Genomic DNA, 27,704 nt, shown 5'->3' on the forward strand with positions numbered 1-27,704 from the left:
GCTGTCTGTACGGAGTTTGTACGTTCTCCCCGTGACCTGCGTGGGTTTTCACCCAGATCTTCAGTTTCCTCCCACACTCCAAAGACGTACAGGTTTGTAGGTTAATTGGCTTGCTAAAACTGTAAATTGTCCCCAGTGTGTGTAGGATAGTGTTAGTGTGCGGGGATCGCTGGGCGGCACGGACTCGGTGGACCGTAGTACTAAAACCAAACTGAGATGAGATTTTGTCTCATTTCTAACTTAAATGGCCAACATCAGGTTTTTCATGGAATGGATAGGAAAGGTTCAAAGATGTGGAGAGGTGTGGGCCAAACTCGGGCAAGTGGGACTAGTGTAGATGAGGCACCTTGGTCAGCTTGGACAAGGTGGGCCGAACGCTCGTACTCCACAGACAGCACCTGAGATCGAACCTGGGCCTTTGGCGGTGTGTGGGGCAGCATTTCTACCAGATGAGAGGGGATCTCATAGCAACGTGTACAATCATAAAAGGACTGGACAAGCTAGATGCAGGAAAAATGTTCCCAATGTTGGGGGAGTCCAGAACCAGGGGCCACACAGTCTAAGAATAAAGGGGAGGCCGTTTAAAACTGAGGTGAGAAGAAACTTTTTCACCCAGAGAGTTGTGAATCTGTGGAATTCTCAGCCACAGAGGGCAGTGGAGGCCAATTCACTGGATGAATTTAAAAGAGAGTTAGATAGAGCTCTGGGGGCTAGTGGAATGAAGGGATATGGGGAGAAGGCAGGCACGGGTTACTGATTGTGGATGATCAGCCATGATCACAATGAATGGCGGTGCTGGCTCGAAGGGCCAAATGGCCTCCTCCTGCACCTATTTTCTATGTTTCTATTTGCCGAGCTATGGTGACATGAGGAAGAGGAGATGTATTTTCTGTGAGGATAGACACAAAATGCTGGAGTAACTCAGCGGGACAGGCAGCATCTCTGGAGAGAAGGAATGGGTGACGTTTCGGGTCGAGACCCTTCTTCAGACATTGCCGTGGCACCTTCACCTCTCCCCCACTGTGGTGGTCAGGCAGTGTCCAGTCGAAGGGGTAAAGGATCAACACTCACCCGTCCTTTGGTTTTGCTTTTCCGCTTTGGTGCGTCTTCTTCCAGATCATCCACCTCGATGTCCTGGGGAAAATCACTCGCCAAAATCCTCTGTGGGAGAGTGGACAACATGACATCACTTCAGCTTAGTTCATCAGTTTAGTTTAGTTACAAGACACAGCGCGGAAACAGGCCTTTTGGCCCGCCGAGTCCACACCGACCAGCGATCCCCACAAACCTGCACGTCTTTAGAGTGAGAGAGGGAACCGAAGATCTCGGAGAAAACCCACGCAGGTCACGGGGAGAACGTGCAAACTCCGTATCGTACTGTACCATATTGTACTGTACCGTATTGTACTGCAACGTACCACACTGTACCGTATTGTACTGTACCGTATTGTACTGTACCGTATTGTACTGTACCGTATTGTACTGTACCATATTGTACTGTACCGTATTGTACTGCAACGTACCGCACTGTACCGTATTGTACTCACCGTATTGTACTGCAACGTACCGCACTGTACCGTATTGTACTGTACCACAATGTACCGTATTGTACCGTATTGTACTGCAACGTACCGCACTGTACCGTATTGTACTGTACCGTATTGTACCGCACTGTACCACAATGTACCGTATTGTACCATATTGTACTGCACCGTACCACACTGTACCGTATTGTACCGTATTGTACTGCACCGTACCACACTGTACCGTATTGTACCGTATTGTACTGCACCGTACCACACTGTACCGTATTGTACCGTATTGTACTGCACCGTACCACACTGTACCGTATTGTACCGTATTGTACCATACCATATTGTACTGCACCGTACCACACTGTACCGTATTGTACCGTATTGTACCATACCGTATTGTACTGCACCGTACCACACTGTACCATATTGTACTGCACCGTACCACACTGTACCGTATAGTACTGCAACCTACCGCACTGTACCGTATTGTACTGCAACCTACCGCACTGTACCGTATTGTACTGCAACCTACCGCACTGTACCGTATTGTACCGTATGGTACCGTATTGTACTGCACCGTACCACACTGTACCGTATTGTACCGTATTGTACTGCACCGTACCACACTGTACCGTATTGTACTGCAACCTACCGCACTGTACCGTATTGTACCGTATGGTACCGTATTGTACTGCACCTTACCACACTGTACCGTATTGTACCGTATTGTACCGTATTGTACTGCAACCTACCGCACTGTACCGTATTGTACCGTATTGTACCGTATTGTACTGCACCGTACCACATTGTACCGTATTGTACTGCAACCTACCGCACTGTACCGTATTGTACCGTATTGTACTGCAACCTACCGCACTGTACCATATTGTACTGCAGCGCACCCACCTGACATTCACTGATGCTCTCCTCATCTTTCGTCTCGGTCTTCTTCTCGGCCCCGGTCTCGCTGCACAGCAGTGCCTCCAGCGCAGGCCCCTCGGGAAGCAGGCCCTCCTTCTTTAACGTCACCTCCGTATCTGAGCAAATGGCAACAAGAGGCAAAGGCATTGGCCGCTTTCCCGGTCACCTCCGGCCCGGCACCCAGCCTGGAGGCGGCCATTACCGCCGCCTGTTACCATGGCAACGGGCAGGGACGAGGTGCAGGATCCTGCCCTTTGGTGAAAGCCTGACGTAGGCCGTAATCCCTGGGGAAAGGTTCTAACTATCCCCCAGAGAGAGAGCAGGAGAGGGTTTGCCAGGATGTTCGACACAAAATGCCGGAGTAACTCAGCGGGACAGGCAGCATCTCTGGAGAGAAGGAATGGGTGACGCTTCAAGTCGAGACCCTTCTTCAGACTGGAAGTCAGGGGAGAGGGAAACGAGAGACATAGAAATGAATGAATTAGGGTGGCACGGTGGCGCAGAGGTAGAGTTGCTGCCTCACAGGGCCAGGGACCCAGGTTCGATCCCGACTACGGGCGCCGTCTGTACGGAGTTTGTACGTTCTCCCCGTGACCTGTGTGGGTTTCCTCTGAGATCTTTGGTTTCCTCCCACACTCCAAAGACGTACAGGTTTATAGGTTGATTAGCTAGGTGTATGTGTAAATTGTCCCTAGTGTGTGTAGGATAGTGTTAATGTGTGGGGATCGCTGGCCGGTGGGCCGAAGAGCCTGTGGCAACGCTGTATCTCCAAACTAAACTAAACTAAAGGTGACGTTTCAGGTCTGGACCTTTATTTACACACTCTTCTTTACCAGAATGCTACATGGATTACAGATGTGACCTACAGAGGTTGGACAAACTTGGATCGGATACCATGGAGCATCGGCGATTGAGGTGAGTTGAGACCTGTTATAGTAGTTAAAAAAATCATGAGAGGCATAGATAGGGTAGACAGCAAGGAAACAGGCCCTTCGGCCCCTCCGAGTCCGCACCGACCAGCGGTCCCAGCACACTGACACGACCCTACACATTTGGGTTGCCAACTTCCTCACTCCCACATATGGGACAAGGTAACGTCACTGCCCCGCATGACCTCACCCAGCCAGCGGCCACGTGCTCCCGCTCCACCAATGGCGGCCGGGAGGAGGGTTGCTATGCAACCTCTGTTAGGCGGCACCCGGGCCTACACTGTCAGGGATTGCAGCGGCCCCCCGGGCCTACAGCGTCCGGGCCTACAGTGTCAGGGCCTACAGCGTCAGAGCCTACAGTGTCAGGGCCTACAGCGTCTGGGCCTACAGTGTCAGGGCCTACAGTGTCAGGGCCTACAGCGCAGTCCGGGCCTACAGTGTCAGGGCCTACAGTGTCAGGGCCTACAGCGTCAGGGCCTACAGTGTCAGGGCCTACAGCGTCAGGGCCTACAGCGTCAGGGCCTACAGTGTCAGGGCCTACAGCGTCAGGGCCTACAGCGTCAGGGCCTACAGCGTCAGGGCCTACAGCGTCAGGGCCTACAGTGTCCGGGCCTACAGTGTCAGGGCCTACAGCGTCCGGGCCTACAGCGTCAGGGCCTACAGCGTCCGGGCCTACAGCGTCAGGACCTACAGTGTCCGGGCCTACAGCGTCAGGGCCTACAGCGTCCGGGCCTACAGTGTCAGGGCCTACAGTGTCAGGGCCTACAACGTCGGGGCCTACAGTGACGTCCGGGCCTACAGCGTCAGGGCCTACAGTGTCAGGGCCTACAGCGTCAGGGCCTACAGTGTCAGGGCCTACAACGTCGGGGCCTACAGTGCCATCCGGGCCTAATACGGCACATATTCGGCATGGACATTGTTCAGACCAAAAGGCTTGTTCCTGTGCAATACCGTTCTGTGTTCTGTGTTATGTAACTAAAGACCATGCAGGTCACGGGGAGAACGTACAAACTCCACACAGATAGCACCCGTAGTCGGGATCGAAACTGGGTCTCCGGCGCTGTGAGACAGCAGCTCTACCTGCTGCGCCACTGTGACATGAATGTGGGGAAATGAAATGGGGTTCGTATAGGATTTGTCTAAGTAGGGCATTGATGGACGGCACAGACTCGATGGTCCGAAGAGCCTGTTTCGATGCTGTGCAGTCAGGAACTGCAGATGCGTTATAAGATTATAAAAGGACTTGACAAGGCAGATGCAGGAAAAATGTTCCCAATGTTGGGGGAGTCCAGAACCAGGGGCCACACACAGTCTAAGAATAAAGGGGAGGCCATTTCAAACTGAGGTGAGGAAAAACATTTTCACCCAGAGAGTTGTGAATCTGTGGAATTCTCTGCCACAGAGGGCAGTGGAGGCCAATTCACTGGATGAATTTAAAAGAGAGTTAGATGGAGCTCCAGGGGCTAGTGGAATCAAGGGATATGTGGAGAAGGCAGGCACGGGTTACTGATTGTGGATGATCAGCCATGATCACAATGAATGGCAGTGCTGGCTCGAAGGGCCAAATGGCCTCCCCCTGCACCTATTTTCAATTTTTTCTATGTTTTCTATCGTAAACCAAAGATAGACACAAAATGCTGGAGTAACTCAGCAGGTCAGGCAGCATCTCGGGAGAGAAGGAATGGGCGACGTTTCGGGTCGAGACCCATGGGTGACGTTTAGGGTCGAGACCCATGGGTGACGTTTAGGGTCGAGACCCTTCTTCAGACTGTTTCTATGCTGTCGGTCTTCATGATAGCAGATTTGTTTTCATCATGCTGAGAATGCTCTTGACATCGTGAGAGTCCCCGACCAACTTGGTCTGAAGTCAAGCCACACGTACTCAGGGGGGAAGGAGTGTGGACTCACCGGCCACTAATTAAGCAACTCATCAGTTGTTAGTCCGGTCCCAGAGGGTGTGAGGGAGAATTGATTAGCGCCAATCAGACCTTGTTAAAGTGGTGATAATCAGAGGCTTCTGACAAGCTGCCAGCTTCCAGTATGAAGGGGAAGGCCGATCGATGTGAGAATGCTGCTCTGATCAACAGCCCTGGGAAACTTCATCAATCAATTGGATTCATCAATGATTTGCTGAGCCGGTCAACTCCTGTCAGGCGGCCGACCGGCTCTTAAAGGGATGGTTTAGCTTAGTTCCGTTTAGAGATACAGCATGCAAACAGGCCCTTCGGCCCACCGGGTCCACGCCGACCAGCGATCCCCGCACACCAACGCTATCCCACACACACTAGGGACAATTTATATTTATACCAAAGCCAATTAACCTACAAACCTGTACGTCTTTGGAGTGTGGGAGGAGACCGGAGATCCTGGAGAAAAACCACGCAGGTCACGGGGAGAACGTGCAAACTCCGTACAGACAGCGAGGCAGCGACTCTACTGCTGCGCCCATGCAACGTGTACAGAAAATGCGGTGCTCGGATGAAGCCATTCAGCCCCTCTGCTCTGTACTAGCATTTTAGCTTTCAGTTTAGTGTGTTCTTGTCACGTGTACAGAGAGGTTCAGGGAAACGCGTGCTATACAGGCAAAGAAATGATTGAACATGAGTACCATTAAGCAGTCCGCAGTACACAGATAAAGGGTAAAGGTTTACACTCGGAGGGGAGTCTAGAACGAGCTGCCAGAGGGAGCTATAGAAGTGGATACAACCGTGACTTTTAAAAGACATTCGGACTGATATATGGATTGGAAGGATCAGGGGCTATGGGCCAAATAGGGCCAGCCCAATATACCAACTTGGTTGGCATGGATAAGTTTAGAGATACAGCACGAAAACAGGTCCTTCGGCCCACCGGGTCCACGCCGCCCAGCGATCCCCGCACACTAACACCATCCTACACCCACTAGGGACAATTTTTACATTTGCCCAGCCAATTAACCTACAAACCTGCACGTCTTTGGAGTGTGGGAGGAAACCGAAGATCTCGGGGAAAACCCACGCAGGTCACGGGGAGAGCATGCAAACTCCGTACAGACGGCGCCCGTAGTCGGGATCGAACCTGAGTCTCCGGCGCTGCATTCGCTGTAAGGCAGCAACTCTACCGCTGCGCCACTGTGACTTGACTTCAGACCACTCACACAACGTCAAGTGCATTCTCAGCCAGACCCGCTATCACGAAGACCAACACCATAGAAACAGTCTGAAGAAGGGTCTCGACCCTAAACGTCACCCGTCCCTTCTCTCCAGAGATGCTGCCCGTCCCGCTGAGTTACTCCAGCACCTTGTGTCTACCTTGGGAGGAAAGAATGATTGAAAGCAACTCAGCGGGTCAGGCAGCATCTCTGGAGAGAAGGAATGGGCGACGTTTCGGGCAGCAAGAGCGGATTGGACAGCGAGGGATGAAGAAAGTGGTCTTTTACCGAGTTTGATTTCACAAGGTCGGAGACGTGGGTCTTCCAAGATGTTGAGACGTCTCTTCTTCCGCCAGCAACGGGCAGGGTAGGTGTACAACTGCCCCGGACCCAAGCCTACAGGAGGAAGGAGGCAGACATATTCATCGTGAGGAATCTCACCTGGGCTCAGGTAGAAACTACAGACCCATCAACTCGAGCTAACGCACCTGTCACGCACCACAACCTCAAATAAGCTCTGAACTACATTGACTATTATTGGTATTATTGCATTAATAATGTTTGTTTGTGGTGTGTACATATGTGTGCGTTTGTATATGTATATATATCATCTATATCTAGGTGTATTTGTGAGTACATGTATATACACACATTGAACTATTTTTCTTGTTTATGATATAGTTTACAGTGCACTATGTTTACATGTTCTGTTGAGCTGCTGCAAGAATATCATTGTTCAATCTGGGACATACGACAATAAAACGCGTGTGCATGCATGTGCGTGTGTGTGTGTGCGAGTCCGTGTGCGTGTCCATGAGCATGCGCGTCCGTCTGTGTGTGCGTGTCCATGAGCATGCGCGTCCGTCTGTGTGTGCGTGTGTGTGTGTGCGTGTCCGTGTGTGTGTGCGTGTCCGTGTGTGTGTGCATGCACATGCGTCTGTGTGTGTGCGCGTGTGTGCGTGTCCGTGTGCGTGTCCATGTGCATGCGCATGCGTCTGTGTGTGTGCGTGTACATGCGTGTTTGTCTATGTGTGTCTGTGTGCACGCCCGTGTGCATGTACATGCACGTTCGTTTATGTGTGTCCGTGTGCACGTCCGTGTGCGTGTCCGTGTGCGTGTCCATGTGCATGCGAGTGCGTCTGTGTGTGTGCGTGTCTGTCCGTGTGCGTGTGCATGCGCGTGCATCTGTGTGTGTGCGTGTCTGCACGTGTACATGTACGTGCGTCTGTGTGTGTCCGCGTGTGTGCGTGCCCGTGTGTGTCCATGTGCATGCGTCCGTGTGTGTGCGTGTACATGCGCATTCGTCTGTGTGTGTCCGTGTCCGTGTGCGTGTCCGTGTCCGTGTGCGTGTCCGTGTGCGTGTGCGTGCCTGGTCCGCGGTGGGTCTTGTCCATCCAGATGTAGCAGTTGTTCTGGGCGACGCCGGTCTGTGAGTCGAGGAAGGGCAGACGCATGCTGCGCTCCGCACACAGGCGGGCGTTGTAGCTACGACAGTGCTCGATCGCCTCGCGGTAGAAATCCTCACCCAGCCTGCGGGGGGAGAGAGAAGAGCGTTACTCCCAGCGTGGGGGGGGGGGGGAAGAAGAGCGTTACTCCCAGCGGGGGGGGGGAGAGAGAGGAGAGCGTTACTCCCAGCGGGGGGGGGGGGGGAGAAGAGCGTTACTCCCAGCGTGGGGGGGGGGGGGGGAAGAAGAGCGTTACTCCCAGCGGGGGGGGGGAGAGAGGAGAGCGTTACTCCCAGCGGGGGGGGGGGGGGGAAGAAGAGCGTTACTCCCAGCGGGGGGGGGGGGGGGGAGAGGAGAGCGTTACTCCCAGCGGGGGGGGGGGGGGGGGGGAGAGGAGAGCGTTACTCCCAGCGGGGGGGGGGGGGGGGAGAGGAGAGCGTTACTCCCAGCGGGGGGGGGAGAAGAGCGTTACTCCCGGCGGGGGGGGGGGAGAAGAGCGTTACTCCCAGCGGGGGGGGGGAGAAGAGCGTTACTCCCAGCGGGGGGGGGGGGGGGGAGAAGAGCATTACTCCCAGCGGGGGGGGGGGGGAGAAGAGCGTTACTCCCAGCGGGGGGGGGGGGAGAAGAGCGTTACTCCCAGCGGGGGGGGGGGAGAAGAGCGTTACTCCCAGCGGGGGGGGGGGGGAGAAGAGCGTTACTCCCAGCGGGGGGGGGGGGGAGAAGAGCGTTACTCCCAGCGGGGGGGGGGGGGGGGAGAGGAGAGCGTTACTCCCAGCGGGGGGGGGGGGGGGGGAGAGGAGTGCGTTACTCCCAGCGGGGGGGGGGGGGGAGAGAGAGGAGAGCGTTACTCCCAGCGGGGGGGGGGGGGGGAGAGGAGAGCGTTACTCCCAGCGGGGGGGGGGGGAGAGAGGAGAGCGTTACTCCCAGCGGGGGGGGGGGAGAAGAGCGTTACTCCCAGCGGGGGGGGGGGGGGAGAGGAGAGCGTTACTCCTGGGGGGGGGGGAGAGAGAAGAGTGCGTTACTCCTGGGGGGGAGGAGAGAGGAGTGCGTTACTCCCAGCGGGGGGAGGGGGGGGGGGGGGGAGAGAGGAGAGCGTTACTCCCAGCGGGGGGTGGGAGAGTGTTACTCCCTCTTCTTTACCAAAAATATGGTGAATCAATTGGCGCAGCGGTAGAGTTGCTGCCTCACGGCGCCAGAGACCCGGGTTCGATCCTGACTACAGGCGCTGTCTGTGCGGAGTTTGTACGTTCTCCCCGTGACCCGCGTGGGTTTTCTCCGGGCGCTCCGGTTTCCTCCCACACTCCAAAGACGCGCAGGTTTGCAGGTTAATTGACTTCGGTAAAATTGTAAATGACCCCTCGTGTGTGGGATAGTGCTAGTGTACGGGGTGATCGCTGGTCAGTACGGACTAGGTGGGCCGAAGGGCCTGTGCCCACGCTGTATCTGTGAACTAAGCTAAATGTTTAGAGATACAGCATGGAAAGAGGTCCTTCGGCCCATCGAGTCCATGCCGACCATCGACCACTCATTCACACTAGATCTAGGTTATCCCACTTTCCCACTCCCTGCACACTGGGGGCAATGTATAGAAGCCTTCAAAACCTGCACGTCTTTGGATGTGGGAGGAAACCGGTGCACCCAGAGGAAACCCACTTGGTCACAGGGAGAACGAACCAACTCCGTACAGACAGCACCCGAGGTCAGGATCGAACCCGAGGTCAGGATCGAACCCGTGCCTCTGGCAGCATGGGGCACAGTGCAAGACAAGTTTTTTATTTTACACAGAGGGTGATGGGTGCCTGAAACACGCTGACAGGGGTGGTGGTGGAGGCAGATAAAATGGCATTTAAACGGGCAGCACGGTGGCACAGCGGTAGAGTTAATTCCAGGAATGGCGGGACTGTCATATGTTGAAAGACTGGAGCGGCTAGGCTTGTATACACTGGAATTTAGAAGGATGAGAGGGGATCTTATCGAAACGTATAAGATCATTAAGGGGTTGGACACGTTAGTGGCAGGAAACATGTTCCCAATGTTGGGGGAGTCCAGAACAAGGGGCCACAGTTTAAGAATAAGGGGTAGGCCATTTAGAACTGAGATGAGGAAAAACTTTTTCAGTCAGAGAGTTGTGAATTTGTGGAATCCTCTGTCACAGAGGGCAGTGGAGGCCAATTCACTGGATGAATTTAAAAGAGAGCTAGATAGAGCTCTAGGGGCTAGCGGAATCAATGGGTATGGGGAGAAGGCAGGCACGGGTTACTGATTGTGGATGATCAGCCATGATCGCAATGAATGGCGGTGCTGGCTCGAAGGGCCAAATGGCCTCCTCCTGCACCTATTGTCTCTGTTTCTCTGACATTTCGGGTCGAGACCCTTCTTCAGTCTGAAGAAGAGTCTCGACCCGAAACGTCACCTATCCATGTTCTCCAGAGATGCTGCCTGACCCGCTGAGTTACTCCAGCACTCTGTGAAACGTCACCTATCCACGTTCTCCACAGATGCTGCCCGACCCGCTGAGTTACTCCAGCACTCTGTGAAACGTCACCTATCCATGTTCTCCACAGATGCTGCCTGACCCGCTGAGTTACTCCAGCACTCTGTGTCTGTCCTGTGTTCTATGGCCCTGCATCAAGGTCAAGAAGAAGTTGTGTACACCATAACTTAACCTTTCGCCCCTCAGTCCATCCACGTGGGAGGAGAAGGGCAGAGATTACTGAGATCAACGCCAGCCTCAACTGAAACCTCAGGCAGCCCAGGAAACTACTTTCAAGCCATCAATAAATTCAAGTGGCTGCTGATTAGATTAAACCGAGTAAATAGCTGGTTGTAGATCAATGTCCAGACTCTGTCACAGACAGCTCTGTTTCGCTGGAGTTTCCGACTGAGTTCTGGTCCAAAGGGCAAGGATCACGGAATACGATGAAACTTAACCAGCCCTGTCTCCTTAATAGACACAAAATGCCGGAGTAACTCAGCGGGACAGGCAGCAGCATCTCTGGAGAGAAGGAATGGGTGACGTTTCGGGTCGAGGCCCTTCGCTGCGAGAAGCCTGTCTCCTTAATGCAAGTCGGGCTAAACAAAGATCTCGTCACCGCCACTCCAGATGCTGCTTTACAGTCTGAAGAAGGGTCTCGACCTGAAACGTCACCCATTCCTTCTCTCCTGAGATGCTGCCTGACCTGCTGAGTTACTCCAGCATTTTGTGAATAAATGCTGCTATACACTGATCACTCTGAAGAAGGTTCCCGACCCGAAACGTCACTATTTTCCATGTTCCCCACAGATGCTGCCTGACCTGCTGAGTTAATTAGTTAGTGTGGGAAGGCACTGACAGAAGCTGGTTTAAACCGAAGATAGGCGCAAAATGCTGGAGTAACTCAGCAGGTCAGGCAGCATCTCTGGAGAGAAGGAATGGGTGACGTTTCGGGTCGAGACCCTTCTTCAGACTTGAATAGGTGATGTTTCGGGGTCAGCTTGTTTTCTGTGTGTACCTATGTGTGCGTGTGGGTATATATATATATATATATATTGTATTAAATCACTATTTCCGGGTAGATCGGGTAGATGCACAGAGTCTCTTGCCCAGAGAAGGGGAATCGAGGACCAGAGGACATAGGTTTCAAGGTGAAGGGGAAAAGATTTAATAGGAATCTGAGGGGTAGCTTTTTCACACAGAGGGTGGTGGGTGCATGGAACGAGCTGCCGGAGGAGGTAGTTGAGGCAGGGACTATCCCATCGTTTAAGAAACAGTTGGACAGGTACATGGATAGGACAGGTTTGGAGGGATATGGGCCAAGTGCAGGCAGGTGGGACAAGGGTAGCTGGGACATTGTTGGCCGGTGTGGGCGAGTTGGGCCGAAGGGCCTGTTTTCCACACTGTATCGCCCTATCTGTGACTCTATGAGGTGTAGAGAGGAGATTTCAAAGTCTGTGTGCCTGGACTGCAATAATTCCCTTCTGTAAAGGCCAGGTCTTTCGAACGACAGATTCTGCAACAATTGGACGTTATTTACTGTTCAGGAATTCATTGGCGTCTGCAGTTTGGAATGTGAATGGCTTCACGTTATGGGCAGGTGCCAACCAGATGTGGACACCATTAAAACACTTCTCCAGAGGTGGGGGGTGTGGGGGGTGTAAAAAATGTATCTTCATTATTCGGCAAAGATCAGGAGCCCCCAGTCGGCAGAGGGGGGGGGATTGGGCGACTGGGTGAAAGGACAGAGCCAGACGCTGGGAATACCCTGCCCCTAATCAATGGCAGCGGCTGGGGGGGGGGGGGGGGGCACAGAGACATGGTGGGGGCAGGGAGTCTCGCACTGACTGGGGGGGCAAGCATCTTGGAGACAGAGAGAGAGGGGGAGGGGAGGGAGAGGTGGGAGAGGGAGGGGAGAGAGGGGAAAGAGAGAGAGGGGAGAGAGAGGGGAAAGGGAGAGGGGAGGGAGAGGGGAGGGAGAGGGGAGGGAGAGGGGAGGGAGAGGGGAGGGGAGAGAGGGGAAAGAGAGAGAGGGGAAATGGAGAGAGGGGAGAGAGAGGGGAGAGGGGAGAGAGAGAAGGGAGGGAGAGGGGAGAGAGAGAGGGGAGAGGGGAAAGGGAGAGGGGAAAGGGAGAGGGGAGAGAGAGGGGGGAGAGGGAGAGGGGAGAGAGAGAGAGAGGAGGGAGAGAGAGGGGAGAGAGAGAGGGGAGAGAGAGAGGGGGGAGAGAGAGAGGGGAGAGGGAGAGGGGAGAGGGAGAGAGGGGAGAGAGAGGGGGGAGAGGGAGAGGGGAGAGAGAGAGAGGGGAGAGAGGGGGGAGAGGGAGAGGGGAGGGAGGGAGAGGTGGGAGAGAGAGGGGAGAGAGAGAGGGGAGGGGAGGGAGAGGTGGGAGAGAGAGGGGAGAGAGAGAGAGGGGAAGGGAGAGGGGAGAGAGAGAGAGGGGAAAGGGAGAGAGGGGAAAGGGAGAGGGGAGAGAGAGGGAGGTGGGAGGGAGAGGGGGGGCAGGGACTCCCTCACAGTGACTGGAGGGGCAAACACCTGGGGGTGGGAGAGGAGAGCAGGGGAGGAGACGCGGGGGAGGAAGGAGAGGGAAGGGGGCGGTGGGGAGAATGGGGAGAGGGGAGGGAGAGCAGGGAGGGGGCGGGGAAGGGAAGAGGAGAGAGGGCAGGGGGTGGGAAGAGAGGGAGGGGGAGGGAGAGGTGGGAGGGGAGAAGGCAGAGAGGAGGGGAGAGAGAAAAGGAAGCCAGGAGATGAGAGGGGGAGGGAGGGAGGGGAGGTGCTGTCTGTGTGGAGTTTGCAGGTTCGCGTCGTGACCGCATGGGTTTTCCGGGTGCTCCGGTTCCCTCCCATATCCCAAAGAAGTGCGGGCTTGTAGGTTAATTGCCCCCCCACCCACTTTCCCTCCCCTCCCCCCTTGTAAATTGCACTTTACAGTCACGGGGAGAACGTGCAAACTCCGCACAGACAGCACCCGAGGTCGGGATGGAACCTGGATCGCTGGCGCTGTCAGGCAGTGGCTCTACCTACGGCTGAGGGGAGACCTCAGAGAATAAAACAAAATGTAGGCTTTGGACTGTAGAGATACAGGCCCTTCGGCCCACTGAGTCCGTGCCGCCCAGCGATCCCCGCACAGCAACACTATCCTACACACACTGGGGACAACTTGCCATTTTTTGCCGAAGCCAAATAACCTACAAACCTGCACGTCTTTGGAGTGTGGGAGGAAACCGGAGCGCCCGGAGAAAACCCACGCAGGTCACGGGGAGAACGTGCAAACTCCGTACAGACGGCGCCCGTGGTCAGGTCTCTGGCGCTGTGAGGCAGCAGCTCTACCGCTGCGCCACCGAGATGCCATGGCAAGATTACGAGTGGCATAGATAGGGTAGACAGTCAGAGCCTTTCTCCCCCAAGGTGGGGAAATAAAATACTGGGGAGCTCGGCTTTAAAGTGTGTGGGGCAAATTTTGAAAGGAGACGTGTGGGGCAATTTTGATTTTACGCACAGAGGGTGGTGGGGGCCTGGAACGCACTGCCAGGGGTAGTGGTGGAGGCAGATACGATAGTGGTGTTTAAAAGCCTTTAGGATGAACACATGGATAAGCAGGAATATGGATTATACACTGGATTATGGATTATACACAGCTGGAGAGATGACCTCAACATCATAGAAACATAGAAAATAGGTACAGGAGTAGGCCATTCGGCCCTTCGAGCCTGTACGCACCGCCATTCAATATGATCATGGCTGATCATCCAGCTCAGTATCCCGTACCTGCCTTCTCTTCATACCCCCTGATCCCTTTAGCTACAAGGGCCACATCTAACTCCCTCTTAAATATAGCCAATGAACTGGCCTCAACTACCTTCTGTGGCAGAGAATTCCACAGATTCACCACTCTCTGTGTGAAGAAATGTTTTCTCATCTCGGTCCTAAAAGACTTCCCCCTTATCCTTAAACTGTGACCCCTGGTTCTGGACTCCCCCAACATCGGGAACAATCTTCCCGCATCTAGCCTCTCCAACCCCTTAAGAATTTTGTAAGTTCCTATAAGATCCCCCCTCAGTCTTCTAAATTCCAGCGAGTACAAGCCGAGTCTATCCAGTCTTTCTTCATATGAAAGTCCCGCCATCCCAGGGATCAATCTGGGACCAGGGATCATGTTCAGCACAGTCATTGTGGGCCGAAGGGCCTGTGCTATGTTCTATGTTCAGTTACATAACTGAGTGCAAATCACAACTTGTAACAACCGACACGTTTTGCTAAATTCCAAAAAGAGTTTCAAGCAGAGTGTGACATTTAATGACATCGCCCCTTATTTTACCGAACCTCAAAGTTACACAGTAGGTAAATGCACAAATGCCGGAGTAACTCAGCGGGACAGGCAGCATCTCTGGAGAGAAGGAATGGGTGACGTTTGGGGTCGAGACAATCTTCCCGCATCGACCCGAAACGTCACCCATTCCTTCTCTCCAGAGATGCTGCCTGACCCGCTGAGTTACTCCAGCATTTTGTGCTTATCATTGATTTAAGCCAGCACCTGCAGTTCCTTCCTACACATAATCTACATGGGACAGGGATTAGAGATGGGCGGTGAACAGCTACTGTAAGCTGAGCTGAGGTACAAGGGTAGTTCAGTTTAGTTTAGAGATGTAGTATGGAAACAGGCCCTTCGGCCCACTGAGTCCGCGATGACCAGCGATCCCCTGTTCACTCACTCCTTCTCTGTTATCCCACTTTCCCATCCACTCCCTGCACACTGGGGGCAATTAACCCACACATTAACCTACAATTATCCTGCAGACCCACACGTCTTCGGGACTTTGGAGGAAACCGGAGCACCCGGAGGAAACCCACGCAGTCACAGGGAGAACATGCAAACTCCACCCATACAGACAGCAGCCAAGGTCAGTGTAAGACAATAACTGCAGACGCTGGTACAAATTGAAGGTATTTATTCACAAAATGCTGGAGTAACTCAGCGGGTCAGGCAGCATCTCGGGAGAGAAGGAATGGGTGACGTTTCGGATCGAGGCCCTTCTTCAGACTGATGTCAGGGGGGTGGGACAAAGGAAGGATATAGGTGGAGACAGGAAGATAGAGGGAGATCTGGGAAGGAGGAGGGGAAGAGAGGGACAGAGGAACTATCTAAAGTTGGAGAAGTCAATGTTCATACCACTGGGCTGCAAGCTGCCCAGGCGAAATATGAGGTGCTGTTCCTCCAATTTCCGATGGGCCTCACTATGGCACTGGAGGAGGCCCATGACAGAAAGGTCAGACTGGGAATGGGAGGGGGAGTTGAAGTGCTGGGCCACCGGGAGATCAGTTTGGCCAATGCGGACCGAGCGCAGGTGTTCAGTGAAGCGATCGCCAAGCCTGCGTTTTGGTTTCGCCGATGTAAATAAGTTGACATCTAGAGCAGCGGATGCAATAGATGAGGTTGGAGGAGGTGCAGGTGAACCTTTGTCTCACCTGGAAAGACTGTTTGGGTCCTTTGATGGAGTTGAGGGGGGAGGTAAAGGGACAGGTGTTGCATCTCGTGCGGTTGCAGGGGAAAGTGCCCGGGGTTAGGGTGGTTTGGGTAGGAAGGGACGAGTGGACCAGGGAGTTACGGAGGGAACGGTCTCTGCGGAACGCAGAACGGGGAGGGGACGGGAAGATAAGGTCAGGATCGAACCCGGGTGTCTGGCGCCGAGATGTGCCATTGTACTGGGTTGTTGAATTGGCCGACAGATGAACGGGAGGGTAAGATGTCTCAGACACTGAACAATTAGCAGGAGCGTTTGCACAGCAGGAGGAGCAAGACTGGGTGGAGGTGTCAATAGGCTTCTCTACCGATAGTCTGACAGACAAGATCAGCTCCTCGAGTCATAGAGTGACACTGCGTGGAAACAGGCCCTTCGGCCCAACTTGCCCACACCGCCCAACATGCCCCAGCTACACTAGTCCCACCAGCCCACACCGGCCAACTTGCCCCAGCTACACTAGTCCCACCTGCCCACACCGCCCAACATGCCCCAGCTACACTAGTCCCACCTGCCCACACCGCCCAACATGCCCCAGCTACACTAGTCCCACCTGCCCACACCGCCCAACATGCCCCAGCTACACTAGTCCCACCTGCCCACACCGGCCAACATGCCCCAGCTACACTAGTCCTACCAGCCCACACCGGCCAACATGTCCCAACTACACTAGTCCCACCTGCCCACACCGGCCAACATGTCCCAGCTACACTAGTCCCACCTGCCCACACCGGCCAACATGTCCCAGCTACACTAGTCCCACCTGCCCACACCGGCCAACATGCCCCAGCTACACTAGTCCCACCTGCCCACACCGGCCAACATGCCCCAGCTACACTAGTCCCACCAGCCCACACCGGCCAACATGTCCCAGCTACACTAGTCCCACCTGCCCACACCGGCCAACATGCCCCAGCTACACTAGTCCCACCAGCCCACACCGGCCAACATGTCCCAGCTACACTAGTCCCACCTGCCCACACCGGCCAACATGCCCCAGCTACACTAGTCCCACCTGCCCACACCGGCCAACATGTCCCAACTACACTAGTCCCACCTGCCCACACCGGCCAACATGTCCCAGCTACACTAGTCCCACCTGCCTGCATTTGATCCTTCCAAACCTGTCCTATCCAAGTGTAAGAAAATAACTGCAGATGCTGGTACAAATCGAAGGTATTTCTTCACAAAATGCTGGAGTAACTCAGCGGGTCAGGCAGCATCTTAGGAGACAAGGAATGGGTGACGTTTCGGGTCGAGACCCTTCTTTAGACTGTACCTGTCTAACTGTTTCTTAAATGTTGGGATAGATTTACATATATTTCTCTCCATATATATATATGTCTGTAAATCTATATCTGTAGATAATATATATCTGCTGTAACATATATCATACCATAGATAGGTTATATTATATATAATATATATATATAATATATAATCATATAATCATATAATATATATATAATATATAATATAATATCATATAATATATGTATTATATACATATATAAATATAATAATCATATATTATATGTAATATGCTTTATGTAATAATACCACAATATATATTTATATATGTAGATCTATACCTGTAAATATATATCTACAATAATACATTTACTATAATATATCATATACTAAAGATATATTCCACTATAATATATTATGAATATTATTGTTAACATTAATATTATATTGTATAATATATATAATACCTAATACAGTAATATTATACAATATAATATTAATGTATTACTAATATTATTGTTAACATTATTAATATTGTATTATATATTATGTATGTATTATATATGTTTAGATACTATATATCTATTATAATAATACATCTACTATAATATACCATATACTATATTACTAATATTATTGTTAACATTATTAATATTGTATGTATTATATCATATTATGTATATATTATATATATTTAGATGTTATATATCTATAATAATACATATACAATAATATATCGTACGAGGGTATTTATTTCACAAAACGCTGGAGTAACTCAGAGGGTCAGGCAGCATCTCAGGAGAGAAGGAATGGGTGACGTTTCGGGTCGAGACCCTTCTTCAGACTGATATATCATACACTATATATATATATACACATATATATACACTATATTACTATCTGAAGAAGGGTCTCGACCCGAAACGTCACCCATTCCTTCTCTCCCGAGATGCTGCCTGACCTGCTGAGTTACTCCAGCGTTTTGTGAATAAATCGATTTGTACCAGCATCTGCAGTTATTTTCTTATATTACTAATATTATTGTTCACATTATTAATATTGTATTATATATTATGTATATATTATATGTTTGGATACTATATATCTACAATAATACATATACTATAATATATCATATACTATATTACTAATATTATTGTTAACATTATTAATATTGTATTATATAATATTATGTATATATTATAGGTGTTTAGGGAGCTGTACTGGAGAGAATAAACACATCTAGTGCATGCAACTCGTGTCCGATTCGTTTTTGGCTGGACTCCATCGTGTTCCTGCTACAAGATGCTATATAACTTGCTATGTAGAGTGGATAAGGGAGAACCAGTCGATGTGTTATATCTGGACTTTCAGAAGGCCTTCGACAAGGTCCCACATAGGAGATTGGTGTACAAACTTAAAGCACACGGTATTGAGGGTTCAGTGTTGAGGTGGATAGAGAATTGGTTGGCGGACAGGAAGCAAAGAGTAGGAGTAAACGTGTCCTTTTCGGAATGGCAGGCAGTGACTAGTGGGGTACCGCAAGGCTCAGTGCTGGGACCCCAGTTATTTACAATATATATTAATGATTTGGACGAGGGAATTGAATGCAACATCTCTAAGTTTGCGGATGACACGAAGCTGGGTGGCAGTGTTAGCTGCGAGGAGGATGCTAGGAGGCTGCAGAGTGACTTGGATAGATTAGGAGAGTGGGCAAATGCATGGCAGATGCAATATAATGTGGATAAATGTGAGGTTATCCACTTTGGCGGCAAGAACAGGAAAGCAGAGTATTACCTGAATGGTGAACGATTAGGAAAAGGGGAGATGCAACGTGACCTGGGTGTCATGGTGCACCAGTCATTGAAAGCAAGCGTGCAGGTGCAGCAGGCAGTGAAGAAAGCGAATGGTCTGTTGGCATTCATAGCAAGAGGATTTGAGTTTAGGAGCAGGGAGGTTCTGCTACAGTTGTACAGGGCCTTGGTGAGACCGCACCTGGAGTATTGTGTACAGTTTTGGTCTCCTAATCTGAGGAAAGGCATTATAGCCTTAGAGGGAGTACAGAGAAGGTTCACCAGATTGATCCCTGGGATGGCAGGACTTTCATATGAAGAAAGACTGGATAGACTCGGCTTGTACTCGCTGGAATTTAGAAGACTGAGGGGGATCTTATTGAAACATATAAAATTCTTAAGGGGTTGGAGAGGCTAGATGCGGGAAGATTGTTCCCGATGTTGGGGAAATCCAGAACAAGGGGTCACAGTTTAAGGATAAGGGGGAAGTCTTTTAGGACCGAGATGAGAAAACATTTCTTCACACAGAGAGTGGTGAGTCTGTGGAATTCTCTGCCACAGAAGGTAGTTGAGGCCAGTTCATCGGCTATATTTAAGAGGGAGTTAGATGTGGCCCTTGTGGCTAAAGGGATCAGGGGGTATGGAGAGAAGGCAGGTACAGGTTACTGAGCTGGATGATCAGCCATGATCATATTGAATGGCGGTGCAGGCTCGAAGGGCCGAATGGCCTACTCCTGCACCTATTTTCTATGTTTCTATGTCTATGTTTCTATAATACTATACTATATCATATACTATATGACTAATATTATTGTTAACATTATTAACATTATTAATTAACATTATTAATATTGTATTATATAATATTATGTGCATATTATATATGTTTCGGTCTATATATCTAAAATAATAGATATACTATAATATATCATATACTATATTACTAATATCATTGCTAACATTATTAATAATGTATTATATTATACATTATACATTATATGTTTGTGTCAATAATACATATACCATAATATATCGTATACTACATCAGTAACATTATTGTTAATATTATTAACATTATAATTAACATTATTAATATTATTAATATTATATTAATATTATATAATATTATGTATATATTATATATGTTTAGATATCATACACCTACAATAATACACATACTATAATATATCATATACAATATTACTATTAATACTAATATATCATATACTATATTAATATTATTGCTAACATTATTAATATTGTATTATATATTATGTATACATTATATATGTTTAGGTCTACAATAATACATATACTATATCATATACTATATTACTAATATTATTGTTAACATTATTAACATTATAATTAACATTATTAATATTGTATTATATAATACAATATTAATAATATGTATACATTATATATGTTTGGATACTATATATTCACAATAATACATATACTATAATGTATTTTATACTATATTACTACAAATATTGTTAACATTATTAACTAACATTATTAATATTGTATATGTATACATTATATATGTTTAGGTCTATATCTCTACAATAATACATATACTATAATATATCATATACTATATTACTACAAATATTATTAACATTATTAACTAACATTATTAATATTGTATTATATAATATTATGTATACATTATATATGTTTAGGTCTATATATCTACAATAATACATATACTATAATATATCATATACTATATTACTACAAATATTGTTAACATTATTAACTAACATTATTGATATTGTATTGTGCAATATGAACGTATTATATGTACATGTATAATATAACATCTTAATGCTTTAATATATCTTACATTGTAGAGGGAGGGAGTGGAGGGGGAAGGGAGGTGATTTTCTGTCGGCCGAGTGTTTTCGCGTGCCACCGCCTTTAACGGGAGTGCAGTGTCCGGGCAGGCCCCCGGGTGGCGCTGTCGAGCCGCGGCCGCGACCCGCTGCTGATTAAAGGCGCTGCGGCGGCGGCGGCGGCGGCGGCTTTGATCAGCTGCCCATTAACTAACAGTGCAGCAGCCACACACACCCGCCCACCGCTGCACAGAGGCGACTGCACACTCCACGCCAGACAGTCACCTTTAAGGTGAGCTGCCAGAAGAGTTTAGAAGTGGGTGCAATCCAGTGCAAAAAGAGGAGGAAGGGGGGAGGGTTTAAATAAAAAGCAAAAACTCTTCCAAGAATAAAGAAATGTCCAGACCAAAAATATATTATTGCATTAAATTTAATGCAGCCTGCAAGAAATGCCCCATTATTGCATAGGTGCAGAAAATTATTGAGTGCAATGCACTTTGCATCTATTAATTATATTAAGCCCTGCATTGCATGCAAGTTTTTAAAGAACTGGCAAATGCAACAAAGACCATTGCAAATTGCAAATGCAAAGCAGGAATATTGCAAATACTCACGATTTTAAAGGATTCTGAATGACTGTCGCCATTTTGATACAATAAGATACTGTAGATCACAATTGAGGTTTTAGCTTTGCATTTTGACCATTCACAATATGGAACAGGGCTGCAGCCGGCGAGCGGCCAATCGCGCGCGCCCTGGCGCCCGGGGAGCCGCGTCACCTGTGCGGGGGGCGGGTCTGCGCCTGCGCGCCCGCCACATGCCTGCCGGGAATTGTAGTTCAACCCCTCCTTTCACCCACGGCCTGCTGGGAATTGTGGTTCACCTGGTGCTTCTTTCACCCACGGCCTGCCGGGAATTGTAGTTCAATATGGCATCTCACGCCCACGGCCTGCTGGGAATTGTAGTTCACCCCCCTCCTCCTCTCACCCATGGCCTGCAGGGAATTGTAGTTCAACCCTCCTCTCACCCACGGCCTGTTGGGAATAGCAGTTCACCATCACGCACGGCCTGCTGGGAATTGCAGTTCACCCTCCTCTCGCCCATGGTCTGCTAAGAATTGTAGTCCAATATGGCACCTCACACCCACAGCCTGCTGGGAATTGCAGTTCACCCCCTCCTCTCACCCATGGCCTGCTGGGAATTGTAGTTCACCCCCTCTCCTCCTCTCACCCACATGTCTGCCGGGAATTGTAGTTCACCCTCCCTCCTCCTCTCACCCACGGCCTGTTGGGAATTGCAGTTCACCCCCTCACGCACGGCCTGCTGGGAATTGTAGTTCCGCCCCCCCTCCTCTCACCCAAGGCCTGCTGGGAATTGTAGTGCAATATGGCACCTCACACCACGGCCTGCTGGGAATTGCAGTTCACCCAGTCCTCCTTTCACCCACGGCCTGCTGGGAATTGTAGTTCACCGTCATGCATGGCCTGCTGGGTATTGTAGTTTCCCCTCCTCCTCTCACCCATGGCCTGCTGGGTATTGTAGTTCACCCCTCCTCTCACCCATGGCCTGCTGGGAATTGTAGTTTACCCCTCCTCTCACCCATGGCCTGCTGGGTATTGTAGTCCAATATGGCACCTCACACCCACGGCCTGCTGGGAATTGTAGGTCGGCCCAGTCCTCCTCTCACCCACGGCCTGCTGGGAAATGTAGGTCGCCCAGTCCTCCTCTCACCCTCTCAATTCCTGCTGGGAATTGCAGTTCACCCACAGCCTGCTGGGAATTGTATTTCCCCCCTCACGCACGGCCTGCTGGGAATTGTAGTTCATGCTCCCCCCCCTTCTCTCGCATGACCTGCTGCGAATTGTAGTTCAACCCTCCTCTCACCCACAGCCTGCTGGGAATTGTAGTTCTATTGTAGTACTGTCGTATGTTGAAAGGCTGGAGCAATTAGGCTTGTATACACTGGAATTTAGAAGGATGAGGGGGGATCTTATTGAAACATATAAGATAATTAGGGGATTGGACACATTAGAGGCAGGAAACATGTTCCCAATGTTGGGGGAGTCCAGAACAAGGGGCCACAGTTTAAGAATAAGGGGTGGGCCATTTAGAACGGAGATGAGGAAGAACTTTTTCAGTCAGAGAGTGGTGAAGGTGTGGAATTCTCTGCCTCAGAAGGCAGTGGAGGCCAGTTCGTTGGATGCTTTCAAGAGAGAGCTGGATAGAGCTCTTAAGGATAGCGGAGTGAGGGGGTATGGGGAGAAGGCAGGAACGGGGTACTGATTGAGAGTGATCAGCCATGATCGCATTGAATGGCGGTGCTGGCTCGAAGGGCTGAATGGCCAACTCCTGCACCTATTGTCTATTGTCTATTGTCTATTATCCTCCTCTCACCCATGGCCTGCTGGGAATTGTAGTTCAACCCTCCTCTCACCCACAGCCTGCTGGGAATTGTAGTTCAATCCTCCTCTCACCCACAGCCTGCTGGGAATTGTAGTCCAATATGGCACCACCCCACGCACAGCCTGCTGGGAATTGTAGTTCACCCCCCCCCCCCTCCCGGGAATTGTAGTTCAGTATGGCACCCAGGCATGGCTTGCTGGGAACTGTAGTTCACCCCAGTCCACACACTCCCACGGCCTGCTGGGAATTATAGTTCACTCCCTCACACACAGCCTGCTGGGAATTGTAGTTCATCCCAGCACCCCCCCCCCACACACACACACACACACACACACACACACACACACACACACACATACAGAACATTGATTTCTCTAACTTCGAGTGGCCCTTTGCATCCCCTCTCTCTCCATCCCTCCCCCACCCTAGTCTTCGTGCTAGTTTCACTGTCGTCCTCTTGAGTTTCATTGTCTGCATTGCTCGCAATCACCCAGCCCACAGCCAACAATGGACCATTGTGGGCTCCATCTTTACTTGATCATCGTCGTTACGTTCTTGCAAATCCCATGCTCGTTTGTTCCAGAAGATAGACACAAAAAGCTGGAATAACTCAGCGGGACAGGCAGCAATTTTGGAGAGGAGGAATGGTTGACGTTTCGGGTCGAGACCCTTCTTCAGACTGTGTCTCTCTATATCACCGTCTAAACCCCTCGTGTTACTCTCTCCTGACTCTCAGCCTGGTAAAGGGTCTTGACCCGAAACGTCACCCATTCCTTCTCTCCAGAGATGCTGCCTGTCCCGCTGAGTTACTCCAGCATTCTGTGTCTGCCTTCTAGTAAAGATGTCACAATGGAAAAAGGTTGCAGAGAAGATTTATGAGGATGTTGCCAGGACTCGAGGGTCTGAGCTACAGGGAGAGGTTGGGCAGGCTGGGACTCTAGGGGGCACAGGAGGATGAAGGGTGATCTTACAGAGGTGTACTCAATCATGAGAGGAATAGATTGGGTAAATGCCCAGTCTTTCACAGGGCAGGGCAGAGGAAAGGAGGGGAGGGCAGGCGAGAGGAGGGGAGGACAGGGCAGGGGAGGGAGGGCAGGGCAGGGCAGGGGAGGGCAGGGCAGGGCAGGGCAGGGAGGGGAGGGCAGGGCAGGGCAGGGAGGGGAGGGGAGGGCAGGGCAGGGCAGGGCAGGGCAGGGAGGGGAGGGCAGGGCAGGGCAGGGCAGGGCAGGGCAGGGCAGGGCAGGGCAAGGAGGGGAGGGCAGGGCAGGGCAGGGCAGGGCAGGGCAGGGAGGGGAGGGCAGGGAGGGGAGGGCAGGGCAGGGCAGGGCAGGGCAGGGCAGGGCAGGGAGGGGAGGGCAGGGCAGGGCAGGGCAGGGCAGGGCAGGGCAGGGCAGGGAGGGGAGGGCAGGGCAGGGCAGGGGAGGGCAGGGAGGGGAGGGCAGGGCAGGGCAGGGCAGGGCAGGGCAGGGAGGGCAGGGCAGGGCAGGGCAGGGCAGGGCAGGGCAGGGCAGGGCAGGGCAGGGAGGAGAGGGCAGGGCAGGGAGGGGCAGGGCAGAGGAAAGGAGGGGAGGGCAGGGGAGGGCAGGGCAGGGCAGGGCAGGGCAGGGAGGGCAGGGCAGGGCAGGGGAGGGCAGGGCAGGGCAGGGCAGGGGAGGGCAGGGCAGGGCAGGGCAGGGCAGGGAGGAGAGGGCAGGGCAGGGAGGGGCAGGGCAGAGGAAAGGAGGGGAGGGCAGGGCAGGGCAGGGCAGGGAGGAGAGGGCAGGGCAGGGCAGGGCAGGGCAGGGCAGGGAGGAGAGGGCAGGGCAGGGCAGGGCAGGGAGGGGCAGGGCAGAGGAAAGGAGGGGAGGGCAGGCGAGAGGAGGGGAGGACAGGGCAGGGCAGGGCAGGGCAGGGCAGGGCAGGGAGGGGAGGGCAGGGCAGGGAGGGGAGGGCAGGGCAGGGAGGGCAGGGCAGGGAGGGGAGGGCAGGGCAGGGAGGGGAGGGCAGGGCAGGGAGGGCAGGGCAGGGAGGGGAGGGCAGGGCAGGGAGGAGAGGGCAGGGCAGGGCAGGGCAGGGAGGAGAGGGCAGGGCAGGGAGGAGAGGGCAGGGCAGGGAGGGGAGGGCAGGGCAGGGAGGGGAGGGGAGGGCAGACACCTACTGTGTGTCCATAGACAGCAGCGACAGGCAGGGTCGCGGCATTGAGCCGGCATCACCGTTCCCCGCTGGCTTGTAGTGGACTCCCGGCAGAGCGAGTGATGCTCCTCACATGCACAGCCCTGTGTGTGTGTGTGTGTGTGTGTGTGTGTGTGTGTGTGTGTGTGTGTGTGTGTCTGTGGGTGAATATTTGTGTTTGTATGTGTGTTTGAGTATGTCCATGTGTGCTTGAGACTGTGTGTATGTGTGTCTGTCTGTGTGTGTATGTGTATGTGTGCATATGTGTGTTTGAGTGTGGATATGCATGTATGTGTATATGTGTGTGTGTATATGTGTGCCTATGTAAGTGTACATATTTATTATATGTGTGTCTCAGAGATTTATCAATCACAGGAATGTTGGTCTGGGTGTTACAGACAATGAGGTAAATAACATGATGTTCTGAGTATAGGCTGTGGTCCTTTCCCATCCCAATCTCATGCCCTCCCTCCCTCCCTCTCCCTCCCTCTCCCTCCCTCCCTCCCTCCCTCTCCCTCCCTCCCTCCCTCTCTCCCTCCCTCCCTCCCTCCCTCTCTCCCTCTCTCCCTCCCTCCCTCCCTCTCCCTCCCTCCCTCTCCCTCCCTCCCTCCCTCCCTCCCTCTCTCCCTCCCTCCCTCCCTCCCTCCCTCCCTCCCTCCCTCCCTCCCTCCCTCCCTCCCTCCCTCCCTCCCTCCCTCCCTCCCTCTCTCCCTCTCTCCCTCTCTCCCTCCCTCCCTCCCTCCCCTCCCTCTCTCCCTCCCTCCCTCCCTCTCCCTCCCTCCCTCCCTCCCTCCCTCCCTCCCTCTCTCCCTATCTCTGTCTCCCTCTCTCGCTCCCTCTCTCCCTCTCTCGCTCCCTCTCTCTCTCCCGCCCCCAGTTACCCGCTGGGAAATAATTCCTAGAATTCCAAGTCATTGCAGCTGGATTTCCTTCCCTTGGTGTGGAAACACAACCTTGAATTAAACGTTAACAGATTTTAGACGTGAGAGACACAGGGCAGAAACAGGCCCTTCGGCCCATCGAGTCCGCACCGACCAGCGATCCCCGCACACTAACACCATCCTACACGCTGGGAACAATTCACAATTTTTAATCAAAGCCAATTAACCTACAAACCTGTTCGTCTTTGGAGTGTGGGAGGAAACCGGAGCACCCGGAGAAAACCCACGCGGGTCACGGGGAGAACGTACAAACTCCGTACAGACAGCACCCGTAGTCAGGATCGAACCCGGATTTGTGGCGCTGTGAGGCAGCAGCTCTACCCGCTGTCCCACCGTGCCGCCCTTTGGCTGAGTGCGAGGATGTGTGTGTTTACTGAGACCAGTGCAGGAATTTGGATGGGTTCTTGAGTTGTGAGTTAGTCACAAAGCCACACCGGCCAACATGCCCCAGCTGCGCTAGTCCCATCTGCCTGCGTTTGGTCCATATCCCTCCAAACCCGTCCCATCCATCTACCGGTCTAACTGTTTCTTAAACATTGGGATAGTCCCAGCCTCAACTACCTCCTCTGGCAGCTCGTTCCATACACCCACCACCATTTGTGTGACAAAGGTACCCCTCAGATTCTAATTAAATCTTTTCCCCTTCACTTTAAACCTATGTCCTCTGGTCCTTGATTCTCCTACTCTGGGCAAGAGACTCTGTGCATATATTCCTCTCATGATTTTGTACACATCTATAAGATCACCCCTCATCCTCCTGCACTCCAGGGAATAGAGTCCCAGCCTGCTCGACCTCTCCCTATAGCTCAGACCTTCGAATCCTGACAACATCCTCGTAAATCTTCTCTGTACCCGTTCCAGCTTGACAGCATCTTTCCTGTAACATGGTGCCCAGAACTGGACACTGTGGTTCCTTATTTCTACATCCATTCTCCTTACTGAGCACTGTACAGACCAAACGTTGACTGGGCTAAACACCTTCTCTCGGTCCTCCAACAGGATCCCACCACGAGTGACATCTTCCCATCTCCACCCCTTTCCGCCTTCCGCAGAGACCGTTCCCATTCCCTGGTTAACTCATCCCTTCCCACCCAAACCACCCCCTCCCCAGGTACCTGTACCCCAGGTACGTATAAGATTATTAAGGGGTTGGACACGTTAGAGGCAGGAAACATGTTCCCAATGTTGGGGGAGTCCAGAACCAGGGGCCACACAGTTTAAGAATAAGGGGTAGGCCATTTAGAACGGAGATGAGGAAAAACTTTTTCAGTCAGAGAGTTGTGAATCTGTGGAATTCTCTGCCTCAGAAGGCAGTGGAGGCCAATTCTCTGAATGCATTCAAGAGAGAGCTAGATAGAGCTCTTAAGGATA

The 27,704-nt window shown here is 51.7% G+C and overlaps 1 protein-coding gene across 1 annotated transcript in view; it reads right to left on the reverse strand.

Annotated features, from left to right (window-relative positions):
• The window catches only part of dpf1 (double PHD fingers 1), a 45,866-nt gene extending 24,290 nt beyond the window's left edge, over window positions 1-21,576 (reverse strand). The window contains exons 1-5 of the mRNA XM_078430868.1: window positions 21,453-21,576; window positions 7,885-8,045; window positions 6,804-6,911; window positions 2,442-2,572; window positions 1,072-1,161 (exon numbers count right to left, since the gene is read on the reverse strand). Of these exons, the coding sequence (XP_078286994.1) occupies window positions 1,072-1,161; window positions 2,442-2,572; window positions 6,804-6,911; window positions 7,885-8,045; window positions 21,453-21,484 (522 nt within the window). The 5' untranslated portion in view covers window positions 21,485-21,576. The remainder of the gene's footprint in view (window positions 1-1,071; window positions 1,162-2,441; window positions 2,573-6,803; window positions 6,912-7,884; window positions 8,046-21,452) is intronic.
• Between the last annotated feature and the right edge of the window lie 6,128 nt (window positions 21,577-27,704).

Source organism: Rhinoraja longicauda, chromosome 41, assembly GCF_053455715.1.
Source record: "Rhinoraja longicauda isolate Sanriku21f chromosome 41, sRhiLon1.1, whole genome shotgun sequence".
Classification (NCBI taxonomy): domain Eukaryota; kingdom Metazoa; phylum Chordata; class Chondrichthyes; order Rajiformes; family Arhynchobatidae; genus Rhinoraja; species Rhinoraja longicauda.